This window comes from Capricornis sumatraensis, chromosome 12 (assembly GCF_032405125.1).
Source record: "Capricornis sumatraensis isolate serow.1 chromosome 12, serow.2, whole genome shotgun sequence".
Classification (NCBI taxonomy): Eukaryota; Metazoa; Chordata; class Mammalia; order Artiodactyla; family Bovidae; genus Capricornis; species Capricornis sumatraensis.
The window spans coordinates 33,124,285-33,138,445 of NC_091080.1; the positions used below are offsets into that span (position 1 = coordinate 33,124,285).

The 14,161-nt window shown below is 40.1% G+C and overlaps 1 protein-coding gene across 1 annotated transcript in view; it reads right to left on the reverse strand.

The window, feature by feature from the left end:
- Window positions 1-14,161, reverse strand: part of FREM2 (FRAS1 related extracellular matrix 2) — a 156,173-nt gene that overhangs the window by 4,721 nt on the left and 137,291 nt on the right. The window contains exons 17-20 of the mRNA XM_068984595.1: window positions 4,356-4,548; window positions 2,771-2,875; window positions 1,136-1,263; window positions 907-1,041 (exon numbers count right to left, since the gene is read on the reverse strand). Coding sequence (XP_068840696.1) covers window positions 907-1,041; window positions 1,136-1,263; window positions 2,771-2,875; window positions 4,356-4,548 — 561 coding nt within the window. The remainder of the gene's footprint in view (window positions 1-906; window positions 1,042-1,135; window positions 1,264-2,770; window positions 2,876-4,355; window positions 4,549-14,161) is intronic.

Consider the following 14,161-nt stretch of genomic DNA (forward strand, 5'->3'; position numbering starts at 1 on the left):
TCTGGTTTTTATGTTCTGGTGTTTTTGGCTGCTAGGCATGAGGGATCTTAGCTTCCTGACCAGGGATCAACACCTGCACTCCCTGCATTGGAAGCTGAAGCCTTAACCACTGGATCACCAGGGAAGTTCCAAGGTTAAATCAGTTTTTGAATGGGACTAAGTAGCATTGCTTGAGCTTATTTCCACTGATTTATCGGGATATATAAAGGATGTGTAAATATCACGGTCAGTGGAAGGCCAACATTTAGTGCAAGTTCTCGGGCAAAAGATTTCATCATATTTCTTTTAATGCATATTGACAATTAGGTACTTTGAGGTGGCATAAACTACAGGATATTCATTCTCCCCAATGATCAAAAACAAGACAAAGAAGTGCAGAACTCTGGGGAAAAGTCTCAAATCTCCAAGGCAGCAGACTCCAGAGGAGACCAGATCACATAAGAAAAAGTAACCCTTAGATACTCTTAAACTGTGGATTTGGTATACTGAACCAGTAAGGAATAAAGGGCAATTCTTTCCTCTGTCCTTCCTCTCTTGCTCCCTTCCTTTTTTCTCAGCATGCAAGAATTGAAGTCAATGGGTGAGAAAAAAAATTTTTTAACTGATAAAAGTAAACTATGCCTTTAACAAAGTGGGCTTCTACACGGGAAAAGGGACTTCCCTATAACTCAAACCATAAAGAATCTGCCCTCAATGAAGGAAACCAGGGTTTGATCCCTGGGTCTGGAAGATCCTCTGGAGAAGGTAATGGCAATTCACTCCAGTATTCTTGCCTGGAGAATCTCATGGACAGAGGAGCCTGGCGGGCTACAGTCCATGGGGTCGCAGAGTCAGACACGACTGAGCACCTAACACACACACAAACGCACAAACGTACACACGGGAAAAGCATTCTATGAGACACACCTGTTGGAAGCGGATGTCAAGGTCAAAAGTGATAGGCTCTCTGGGGTTGCAGGTGACAGGCAGGCGGTATTCCTGGTGAGATGGAGTGGTGCACGGCAGCAGTTTTACTGTGTAGGTACCTGAGTAGTCACGGACCTTTAAGGAGCAGAGAGGTCGTGTTTTTCAGTTAAAAATCTGAGGCGCAATCAAAGGAAGTAACAAAGATAAATGAAGAGTCTTAGTCACTTACTGCAAAGTCAGACACAAAGCTCCACTGCTGGACTGGCTGGTTATAGGTTGGTTCACTTCTTATGAGACGCAGGGAAAAGGTTAGACCTGGATGATCGACTGACACGATCACTGAGCTCGTGAAGGATGCTAGAAAAGTGCCAACAACAATAATGGTCTAGTGGTTAAAAGGGTCATAACAGCTTAGAGTGTTCAAAGTGCCTTATGATACCTTATTTGCATGTATTCTTATAATAAGCCTGCAAAGTTGACATAATTATCCTCATTTCTCAGATAAAGCAACTGGACTAAGAGTGACTGTGTGACTCTCCGGATCACAGCTGGGATATGTGCCTTCTCATTCCTAATGCAGTGCTTTTCCCACTCTATCATTCTGCCAAAAAATAATCGTACAGAAATGCTCAGATGGTTCAAGGCTACTTTCCGGGGAGGCACAGCCGTTCAATAAAGGCTGATGTGAATGCATTCATTGTGCACTGAAGCTATGAAGTGAACCTCAGTCTACTCGCATCTGGGTAGACAGATCCGGGAAAACCCAATTTATAAAGGGAGTCTGATTTTAATTAGATTGCCTCAATGGTGTCTAAACAAAGACTCAGTTTATTAGAAAGGTAGACATGCAGAAGGACACTGTAAAGACCAGGAAATCCTCATTTTTTCCAAAACAGTCAGCTGCAATAAAGCTAAATGATTCTTTTTTGGTTCTGTATTTTGGAACTCAGACTCACAAAATTACAGCAAACCATCTTTCTCTTCCTGTATCTTCAGCCTTAGTCTCTCTTTTGTTTAGAGCTTGGATCCAGAAAAAGGAAGGACACAGAAGACAGCACGTGAACTATTTTCCCCTTCCAATCTGACATGAGTTGGCACACCAGTAAAATGTGCAAGCCAGTTTAGTAATGTGAAGTCGAATAAGAAGTTATTTCTGATGAAATGGAATTTTTAGAAAAGCTTAAACATGGGACATTAGTGACCGCCACATTATTGATATGCATAGCACAATCCACCAAATTAGTAAAATTACGTAGCTAATACTTTAGAAAGTTAACATGCCTGAAACTAGGTATCATAGTGAAATGCTACTTCGGACACCATTATAACAGTCTCTTACAATACCTGGAAAAGAGCTGTGCTTGCTGAATAAATGATCAAAATTCAAATTTCTGAACAACGCATTTGAAGTAGAGAATGGAAATGTGGCTATGCTCTCTATCTAAAGGAAAATTCCTCTTAATTAACTCGGTAGATTTTTCTTTTATTTCTTTTGTTTAATTAATTTATTTTTTTGGCCATACCACATGGCTTGTGATCTCTGTTCCTTGACTAGGGATTGAACCCGGGCCACGGAAGTGAAAATGTTGGATCTTGGCCACCAGGGAACTCTCGATCGAGTTTTCTTTTAAATTAATATAACTTTAACCTTTTGGTATTTTCTCTAGAAAGTGATGATTTTGTAGCTTATGAGACATATAGCTGAACAATGATTAAGCCCTTGTGTAGATACTTGCACATACATAATTAATTTGAAATTAAGGGCTTCAAAGCTCAGAGGTAAGCATGTGGAAGCACACGTGAATATGGAAAACCTATCTTCTTGTTGTCTGGAGAGCAGCTGTTTGTGGGTAATGGGGCTTACCAGGATGTGACAGCACAAACAAGCCATGGAACTGAGCCTCCGTCTTGAAGTTCACGACCAAACGCCCCTCTTCACCGATGCGCATGCTGGTTGGGTAGAGAGAACCTAGGATGGGATGATGCACAAGGGTGGAAATATTGGTGACCAGCAGCCCCTCATGTATGGAGTTTCTTCCAAAACCAAATTCAGATTCATCTCATCTTTAAGCATTCTAGCCAAAGGGTATTATCAGAAAAATTCTAAGTGATCAGAGAGACAGAAGTATTCTTATTTTGGTCTGTTTTTCTAACAAGAAGAATTGTCTGGAAGGCAGGCAAAATAAAATTAGGTCATACGAGTGAGGTCCATATGAAATATATAGACTGATGACAAGAGGCCAGGTATTTTTGAAAGCTTCAGTCCACATAAATTAAAGTGTAAATTGAGAGACAGAATGAACTGGTCAAACTTTGAAGATCTGCACAATGTAGGTGGAAACAGGTTTTTGTTCTCCAGAATAATTCCAAATGTTATAGGCTTAATGAAAACTCCAAAGCCTTCCTAAGAAATTTAGCGAGTTGATCAAAGTTGGCTCCAGGTATAAGAAGGAAACATGAGATTCTTATGTGGAAGCTGAGAACTGAGAGATGAATCTGCAGTAAGATTCACTTAAATATACATTTCTAAGGCAAGATACGGGATTAAAACATTTGCCGTGATCTAAAAGGTGTATTCAAGGTGATCATATTTCCTTTCACATAGCCTTAAGGTAATCTTAATCTGTTTAAGATAATAGATTTTGAGATTTTTGAGAAAATATCTACAGTATTTTCTCTCGGGCTTGTAAAAGGTAATGATGGTCAGACATGCAAGGAACCAGAACAGCAGTATGTGCCTGAAAAGAAACAGCATGAATTCTACCAATAGAGTAATTCACTTTATGCTTATGGACTTTGAATTATGATTCTGACACTGAGATTGAAACTAAGTTATTGTTTGGGGCAAATGATTTCGGGGCCCCACAGTTAGTGGCTCATACCACCACTCTTCCAAGGCATTCAGCTTAAGTATTACAAAATAACAGAATTTTTAAACTGAAAGAATATTAGAAGTCTAGTCTCTTTCATAAGAAATTGAGTGCCAGAGATTAAGCAATATGTTTGAGATCACAAAGCTAGTTAGCTGTAAACCCAGAAATAGAATCTGGGACACAGTTTATACTAGGCTTTAAAATGCCTCTCCCATTTTCAGAAACAAAAATGTGGAAGTTTTTCTCTGAATTCGTTCTTTTCTTTCAATTGGAACTTCCTCCATCCATTATCTAAAATCTAGAGGGAGAGATAGATTGTGTTGTATACCGCATGAGTGATTAATTACCTTAAATGGACATTATATTTAACAGTCACAAATGGAAAAATTTGAGGCATTGATATAATTTAGTTAAAATAGATTTTTCTATGACAAAATGAAATTATTTTAAAGTATGAACTGTAACAGTACAATTATTGAAAGTTGCTTCTCTTATTTTCAGCTGCAGTTAAAATGTCACTTAAGTCATTCATATAGGTAAGAAAAATTTTAATTTTCCAAGTCTCTGCTAACTCACCTTGGAGTTCAGCTTCTGGGGGGCTGCCAATTCCATCGGTCCACAAGATGGCAGTGTCATACACGAATGTCAGACGGAGTTCGGACTTCAAGTCAAAATGCTGCCAGCCTCCGACCCCAACGGGGGAGTGGAACACGTAGGAGACATACAGAGGGACCCGAAGAGTCACGTAGGACTGCACTAGGTTTAGGACCTAAATACAATTATATCTATCAGCACCATCCGGGGTTAATTAAACACACTTAATTTTGTGCAAGCCATTTTTTCTCCTTTCACTTATCCGAAGATTTTGAGTTAATCATCGAGGAAAAGAAACGATAGCATTTACAACACTACTGCCCCCTCACTTAATTTTGGATTGGGGTCATGGAGGATAAATAATTATGTACTGAGCGCCTACCACTGACATTGTGTTGTATTCCCCAAAAAAGCTACTCAATATTTTCATTCTCTCCCATAATTGTATTTATAGGTATGTGTGGATGACTGAGACAGCAAAGTTAAGACTGAAAGAAATAAAGCAAATTTCCCAACAGAAATTTCCCACTTCCTCCTGGAGTAGCCCTGTCAGTAACAGAAACCAGTCTTCGGCCCATGCTTATTCTACTCTTTCACACTTGATTATATTCCAAACAAAGCTGAGCGTTGTCTTATGATCACCTAACAATGGTTATCATCCTTAATTCTCAGAATAGCTCTGAAAAATAGCAGGGCAAAGACAACTATCTTCTTATACATGAGGAAACGGGCTTAGGTCAGATCATACTGCTCACAAGTTTGAGTCAGGTTTTCTGATACATCTATTTCTCCTTCTACGCTGAGCTGGCAACAGGAATCACACATGCGAGTTACTGAATAATTAAAAACATGATAAACTCTCATTTATCATGTTTTCATGGAGTTAAAAGCAAACTCCCCAAATCACAAAATGACCACCTGAATCACGAACAAAAATATATTAAACGAAAACCATCTGGGGCTTCCCTCATGGTAAAGAATCCACCTGCCAATGCAAGGGACACAGGTTTGATCCCTGATCCGGAAAGAAGAGATCCAACATGCTGTGGAGTAACTAAGCCCGTGCACCTCAACTATGGAGGCTGTGCCCTAGAGTCTGTACTCCACAACCAGAAAAGCCAGCTCAGTGAGAAGCCGTGCATTGCACCTAAAGCAAGCCCGCCCAGGAACGAAGACCAAGCACAACCAAAAATGAACAAATAAAAGAAAAGCATCCACCAAGCTGTGGATTATTTGATTCTCAGCTCTGTAGTAGCTAACACTCTCCATCATCTGCTAACATAGCCAGAAGAAGAGGGGCTTTACATCGAGGTCTTTTAAGACAGCATTTTCCAGGACTTGCTATTCTTGCAGTCATTGAGAAATTGATCTTGAAGTGCAGTTTTAACACGCTGACAGTGTAATGGAGAGTGACTGCTAATCCATAGGCCACCAGTAATTAAGAGGACTATTTCATCCTGTGATTTTAATAAACACTCATTAAAAAATAGGCTGCAGACATGGATTCCCAATTAAACTAAAAGAATAATTTTGCCTACATTACACACTATCCATCAAATGTTACTGAGTGTGCTATTTTGGAGAAAACTAACATTGATGTCCTAGGGACAAGTTACTTGGTGTACAGCTCCCTTACTATTTCTTACTTGATTTCATTTTATTTCACTGGTAAACTAGAGTTTAATTGTTTCTGGATGTGGAATCAGCATCTTATTGCATCTGCTTCTCAGCTTAGAATCTCTGTCTAAAGGAACTGGAACCTAAATGGAACTAGGTAGATCATTCAGGTCATTTACCTGTTCATTCCGATAAAAATGAAAATTGCAATGCATTCAGTTAACTTCTAAATGTCATGTGAATGAGCAGTTAATTTTCTTAATCCAGTACATCAAACATACTACATTTTAATATGCCATCAATAAACATAATTTTAATGTAATATTTTAAATTATTATTATTATTTTGCACCAAGTCTTTGAAACCTGGTATGAATTTTGCATGCACAGCACATCTCATTTTGGACTAACCCCATTTTGAAAGCTCAATGGCTACAAATGGCTAATGACTGCCATATTGGACAGCACAGATTAGACTCTTCTACCTGAGGTCTTTTAATTAGAACACACATTGAAAACAACAATCATATAAAAATATTTGAGAGTCATGTATCAATAGCCATGATACTCTATGTGGGATATGTGATAGTCATGATACTCTATGTGGGATATGTGACTTGTGCTTAGGTCAGAGAAAACTGAGCCAGAGTTGTTAGAATCTTACTTGAGAATTTCTCACTGGTTGAGATTTTTTTTCTGTTGCTGCTTTTGTTGACAGACACATGTCTACATCATCAAGACGGTGGTGTGTGAATGTGTAAGGATAGTTCATAGATTTCAATAGCTTGAAGTCTCAGTAAAGTGTGTGCTTAGCTACTCAGTGGAGGACATTGTTTGAACAAGTTAGAACTCTTAGCCAAGGTCTCTTGAGTAATAGCAGTCTACACATCCAGGAACACTTGGATGGAGATCTTGGCATCTGTCCCATTAGACGGCTTTCTGAACAGCTGTGGTATCAGAGATGAATGACGGATCTTGAAACAGGGAGGAGTCAATACTAGTCCACAAATTCTTTAGGAGTAAGGACAACTTTATAGGACATTACAATAGTAGAATCAGAAATAATCTAAATGACCAATAATAGAAGAATGGTTAAATAATTATGATGGCACACCAACAAGGTGTAAGATCAAGTTCAGTTCAGTTCAGTCGCTCAGTTGTGTCCGACTCTTTGTGACTCCATGAACCGCAGCACGCCAGGTCTCCCTGTCCATCACCAACTTCTGGAGTCTACCCAAACTCGTGTCCATTGAGTTGGTGATGCTATCCAACCATCTCATCCTCTGTCGTCCCTTCTCCTCCCGCCCTCAATCTTTCCCAGCATCAAGGTGTTTTCCAATGAGTCAGCTCTTCGCATCAAGTGGCTAAAGTATTGGAGTTTCAGCTTCAACATCAGTCCTTCTAATGAGCACCCAGGACTGATCTCCTTTAGGATGGACTGGTTGGATCTCCTTGAGAGTCCAAGGGACTCTCAAGAGTCTTCTCCAACACCACAGTTCAAAAGCATGAATTCTTCTGCACTCAGCTTTCTTTATATTCCAACTCTCACACCCATACATGACCACTGGAAAAACCATGGCCTTGACTAGAGGGACCTTTATTGGCAAAGTAATGCCTCTGTGAAAGATCAAGTAGTAACCAAAACTCATGTTTATGAAGGACCCCCTTGGTGATCTGGTAGTTAAGAATAGGCCTGCCGATGCAGGTGACACGGGTTCGATTTCTGGTTCAGGAAGATTCCACAGGCCACAGGGCAGCTAAGCCCACGCACCGCAGCTACTGAGCCTGTGCACCCTAGAGCTTGTGCTCTGCAACAACAGAAGCCTCTGCAATGAGAAGCCCACACACTGCAGCTAGAGAGGAGCCCCCATTCGCTGCAGCAAGAGAAAGCCTGTGCGCAGCAACGAAGACCCGGTGCAGCCGAAAATAAATAAATAAATATAAGGGCTTCCCTGGGGACTCAGTGGTAAAGAATCTGCCTGCCAATGCAGGAGACACGAGTTCGATCCCTGGTCCAGAAAGATCCCACAGGCTGTGGAGCAACTAAGCCAGTGAGCCACAACTACTGAAGCCTGCATGCTGCAGAGCCTGTGCTCCGCAACAAGAGAGTAGCCCTGCTCGCTGCAACTAGAGAAAAGCCCGCACAGCAACAAAGACCCAGAACAGCCAATACATAAAAAAATTTTAAAACAAAGAAAAAATCATGTACGTGATGAATTTTCCTTGTTGAGGTGGAAAAGGATATGTTAAATTAAAAAGCCATAACCAAAGAGTATAACTAATATGCTGTTACTATTAAAAATGCATATACATATTGAAAAGAGACTAGAAAATATGCCTGTGTACAGTGATTGTGGAATAAGGAGTGAGTTCTTTTGTAAACTTTTGGTTTCCCAGCTTTCCATCGGAGAAGGCAATGGCACCCCGCTCCAGTACTCTTGCCTGGAAAATCCCATGGACAAAGGAGCCTGGTAGGCTGCAGTCCATGGGGTCGCTAGGAGTTGGACACAACTGAGCGACTTCATTTTCACTTTTCACTTTCAGGCATTGGAGAAGGAAATGGCAACCCACTCCAGTGTTCTTGCCTGGAGAATCCCAGGGCTGGGGGAGCCTGGTGAGCTGCCATCTGTGGGGTCACACAGAGTTGGACATGACTGAAGCGACTTAGCAGCAGCTTTCCATAGTACTATCATTACTTTCACTAACCAAAAAAACCTACATCACTAAAAATATTGACAAACTTGACAACATAGGAAGCAATGTACTTCATGAAAGTTATACATTTTGGATTCTTCTTGCTAGTTCTCGCAAAATGATTTAGAGTGGCTTACACATTTTTTTTTTTAAAAAGAGTAAATTGGTGTGCTAAGTGGAAAACAATGTGATGGAAAGAGATGACTTCTAACCCAGAGGTGTATGTTTTTAAATCAAAGTTTTTTTAAAAGGAAAATTATTCCACTAATTAAAACAACTAAGAAAAAATCATATTATGTCTTTTCATGAGTAAACTGGCATTTCATGTGATTGAGGTTGAATTTCTGAACTTGTTCATTCTCCTTGAACGATGTTATCTGTTACTAATAAGGTGAGACTTAAACCTCTGACCTTTGAATACTGCTGACCAGGCTGTGAAAGGTGGAATGAACTGAGATCTTTCAGTCTTAAGAGAAGTTGTTTACAAGAGAAAGTCTCCAAAAGAATCCAACAGTTTAAAACTTTAGTTCAACTGTAATGACTATTTTGCATCATTAGTGTTTTTCATTGTGTACCCAAACAATTTAAAAGTTTATTCATAAAAGAGGTCACACAAAACAATGGAGCAGAATAATTTTCAATTTATCTCTATTTCTCTCTTCCTGCTGTATCTGCTTTTACATTTTAGAAACTAACTATTAACAGGGATTTTGGCGTTGACTATCATTAGAGAAATTCCAAATTTTTTTTTGTTGGAAAGTACATTGTTAACTTTTATAAGAGTGAGTATTTAACTCCTGTAACTCGACTTGGAGGGAGTTTAACATCTGTGTGTGATGTCCTCACCAGGTACCCATACAGACCCTGGCACAGAGTAGGTGCTTATTGAATATTTCTTTAATGAATAAGTGGGCAATAAATTAGAAAGAAAAAGCAGAACTAGTCTTATGTGTGTGTGCGCTCAGCTGTGTCTGACTTTTTGCAACCCTTTGTATTGTAGCCTGCTAGGCTCCTCTGTCCATTGGATTTTTCAGGCAAGAATACTGGTATGGGTTGCCATTTCTTACTCCAGTTGTCTTCCTGTCCCAGCGACTGAACTCACATTCCTGAATTGCAGGCGGATTGTTTTTACTGCTGAGCCACAATGAATAAGATAGAAAAAGCAGAACCCGTCTTAATATTAGCTAAAACTAGTTGTAGTCAAACTGAATAAAACTTCATAAAACTTCATTTGCTGTTAACAGAGAACTGTCTTGGATATTTCATGTGATTCCTTCAGTTTGGCAACTCTGTCTTGTAGGTTAAATAATTTGAAGCTGGGAGGGTAGACAAGCCAGAAACCTTTAAGAGTGTGCTACAAACAGCTTTTTAATCACAAAGAAAAATGCAGAGACCTGGCAATATTTCCAGGCAGTAGCTTTTGCTACTAAGAACATTAAAGATAAAAATCAGTCCTTCATCATGTTGTTCCTGGCAGAAGCAATTACCACTTAGTAAAATTTGTTTGCATAGTGATTACCTTGATCTAAGTTGGCAAGTCTAGAAAGGGACTAGAAGAGAGAAAGGCACATCTATTCGCTGCTTGGCCAGGGAGATGTGGTATTGGCAGAGGACAAACAGACCTGGGGTTATTTCTGTTCTTGTATCAGGAACAGAGAACAAAGTTTATTTGTCTTTCTTGCAGTTTCATCTGTGACCATAACCATTCCTCATAGTCACCCAACTAAATGACACTGAATTCACTCAATTAAATGTCCAGATAAGTATCATGATGTGGTTAAGAGCAGAGGCTTACAAATGAATTGAATTGGGATGAGTTATTTGAATTCTCTTTGCTTCAGCATCTCCAAAAAGGGAAAAAAAATTTGCACTTGTCTCATAGTGTTGTTGTGAGGGCAGATTTAGTGGAAAAATGTAAGGTACTTAGACATGATGACAGGTATCTAGTAAACACTAAACAGATGTTAGCTATACTATTATTGTCTTCCCTGATGGCTCAGTTGGTAAAGAATCCGCCTACAATGCAGGAGATGCTGGGTCGATCCATGGCTTAGGAAGATCCCCTGGAGTATGAAATGACAACCCACTCCGGTATTCTTGCTGGGGAAACCCCATGAACAGAGGAGCCTGGCCGGCTACAGTCCATGGCGTCCCAGAGAGTCGGACACAACAGAAGCGACTGAGCAGAGGGTGACTGCAGGCTTTTCAGTAGGGAAGCCTGTCTGGATTGCATGCAGAAAAGACAGAAAAGTACTGCCATTTTGCAGAGAAGATAGAGAACGTTCTTGAGACTAGAAAGTGACCACAGACTAGATAAGACCTATAGAGGAGCTCCATGGTACGAAGAGCTTTTTAACAAACAAGAACCAGAACAAGAATGGAATCCTATTACTATGTCCCATTGTGTTTATGCCAGTAGAGCCCACGACTCTAGCAAGATCCTGAGAGAAGAGCATCCAGCCAGAATCCAGGAATGATTTAATAATGGATCGAAAACAGGCTCTGTAAGGAACAAGCAAAAGACTGGAGATACTTGTCCTCTAAAGAAAAAGGCTTCAAGATTTGTATGGAAATACAAAACACCTCGAATAGCCAAAGCAATCTTGAGAAAGAAGAATGGAACTGGAGGAATCAACTTGCCTGACTTCAGGCTCTACTACAAAGCCACAGTCATCAAGACAGTATGGTACTGGCACAAAGACAGAAATATAGATCAATAGAACAAAATAGAAAGCCCAGAGTTAAATCCACACACATATGGACACCTTATCTTCGACAAAGGAGGCAAGACTATACAATGGAGTAAAGACAATCTCTTTAACAAGTGGTGCTGGGAAAACTGGTCAACCACTTGTAAAAGAATGAAACTAGATCACTTTCTAACACCATACACAAAAATAAACTCAAAATGGATTAAAGATCTAAATGTAAGACCAGAAACTATAAAACTCCTAGAGGAGAACATAGGCAAAACACTCTCTGACATAAATCACAGCAGGATCCTCTATGATCCACCTCCCAGAATTCTGGAAATAAAAGCAAAAATAAACAAATGGGATCTAATTAAAATTAAAAGCTTCTGCACAACAAAGGAAAATATAATCAAGGTGAAAAGACAGCCTTCTGAATGGGAGAAAATAATAGCAAATGAAGCAACTGACAAACAACTAATCTCAAAAATATACAAGCAACTGATGCAGCTCAATTCCAGAAAAATAAACGACCCAATCAAAAAATGCGCCAAAGAACTAAATAGACATTTCTCCAAAGAAGACATATAGATGGCTAACAAACACATGAAAAGATGCTCAACATCACTCATTATTAGAGAAATGCAAATCAAAACCACAATGAGGTACCACTTCACACCAGTCAGAATGTCTGCGATCCAAAAATCTGCAAGCAATACATGCTGGAGAGGGTGTGGAGAAAAGGGAACCCTCCTACACTGTTGGTGGGAATGCAAACTAGTACAGCCACTTTGGAGAACAGTGTGGAGATTCCTTAAAAAATTGCAAATAGAACTACCTTATGACCCAGCAATCCCACTGCTGGGCATACACACCGAGGGAACCAGAATTGAAAGAGACACATGTACCCCAGTGTTCATCACAGCACTGTTTATAATAGCCAGGACATGGAAACAACCTAGATGTCCATCAGCAGATGAACGGATAAGAAAGCTGTGGTACATATACACAATGGAGTATTACTCAGCCGTTAAAAAGAATACATTTGAATCAGCTCTGATGAGATGGATGAAACCGGAGCCGATTATACAGAGTGAAGTGAGCCAGAAAGAAAAACACCAATACAATATACTGACACATATATATGGAATTTAGAAAGATGATAATGATGACCCTGTATGCGAGACAGCAAAAGAGACACAGATGTGTAGAGTGGAGTTTTGGACTCAGAGGGAGAGGGAGAGGGTGGGATGATTTGGGATAATGGCATTGTAACATGTATACTATCATGTAAGAATCGAATCACCAGTCTATGTCTGACGCACGATACAGCATGCTTGGGGCTGGTGCACGGTGATGACCCAGAGAGACGTTATGGGGAGGGAGGTGGGAGGGGGGTTCATGCTTGGGAACGCATGTACACCCGTGGTGGATTCATGTCAATGTATGGCAAAACCAACATAGTATTGTAAAGTAAAATAAAGTAAAAATAAAAATTAAAAAAAAAAAGAAAGTGCAAAAAAAAAAAAAGAAAAAGGCTGATGTAGATGCGCTAATGTGAGTCTTTATTCTGGGGATAGGACTTTGTTTCTTTCATGTTTCTACCAGGTGGCAAAGAGGGATTTGACGAGGTAACACTTATGAGGGTTTAAGTAACCTGCCCAAGAAGACGGAGCTAGAAAATGTCAGAGCCAGCTTTAGGTCAGCACTGGCTAAATTTCAATACGCAGGCCCTTGACACCATTCGATGCTGTCTTCCTGTTGGTGTTCTTGCCTGGGATTTTTAGTAATTCAAGCAAGTTTCTGGGTATTTGTTGCTTTTAGAGGATGTAGACATAAAGTCTCACGTCCTTGGAGTCCAATAGATCCCAGGCATAAAATATATGGCCATTTGACATCAACACCAGCAGAACTGGTCAGGATTTACAGCTTTGCTCTGGGAGTAAACCCACAGTTATAATCTACGTTTCCCTTGCTACCAGTTTTCTTATATTTTAACATCACAAGAATATAGCACAGAAAGAACTATAGACTCATGGTTAAATTTTGAAAGACAAGATATATTCTGGATACCATTTGACACTTTAATGTATGCACGTGTGCTAAGCCTGCCAGGTTCCTCTGTCCATGGGATTCTTCAGACAAGAATACTGGAGTCGGTTGCTGTGCCCTCGTCCAGGGGATCTTCCCGACCCAGGGATTGAACCTGCATCTCTTACATCTACTGCATTAGCAGGCAGGGTCTTTACCACTAGTGCCACCTGGGAAGACCTAGTTTAATGTATAAGCCTACTTATATAAACATTTTGTTCAGCCAGGTAGGATGGAGCAAGAGTTTTAATTCAAATACTCATTTCAAATTTAAGCTGCTGCTGCTGTTGCTGCTAAGTCGCTTCAGTCGTGTCCGACTCTGTGGGACCCCATAGACGGCAGCCCACCAGGCTCCCCGGTCCCTGGGATTCTCCAGGCAAGAACACTGGAGTGGGGTGCCATTTCCTTCTCCGCAAATCTAAGCTACACCCTATATATTTTAGATTCTCTATTATAACTGCTAATGAAGACCTTGCTCCACCACCATTTTAACAACTTTGCTGCTGCTGGTGGTGGTGATGAGGGGTGGACTGTGTGTATGTGCGTGTATTTTTTGTGTAAATGTCTGCCTGTGTAGTATGAAGAGGAATAAGTAATTGTAGAGTAGAAATAACAAGTAATTGTAGAGTAGAATAAGCTTTAAATGAAAACACTTTTGACTATGTTAGTGATGAACTATGTTAGTGATGATCCAGAT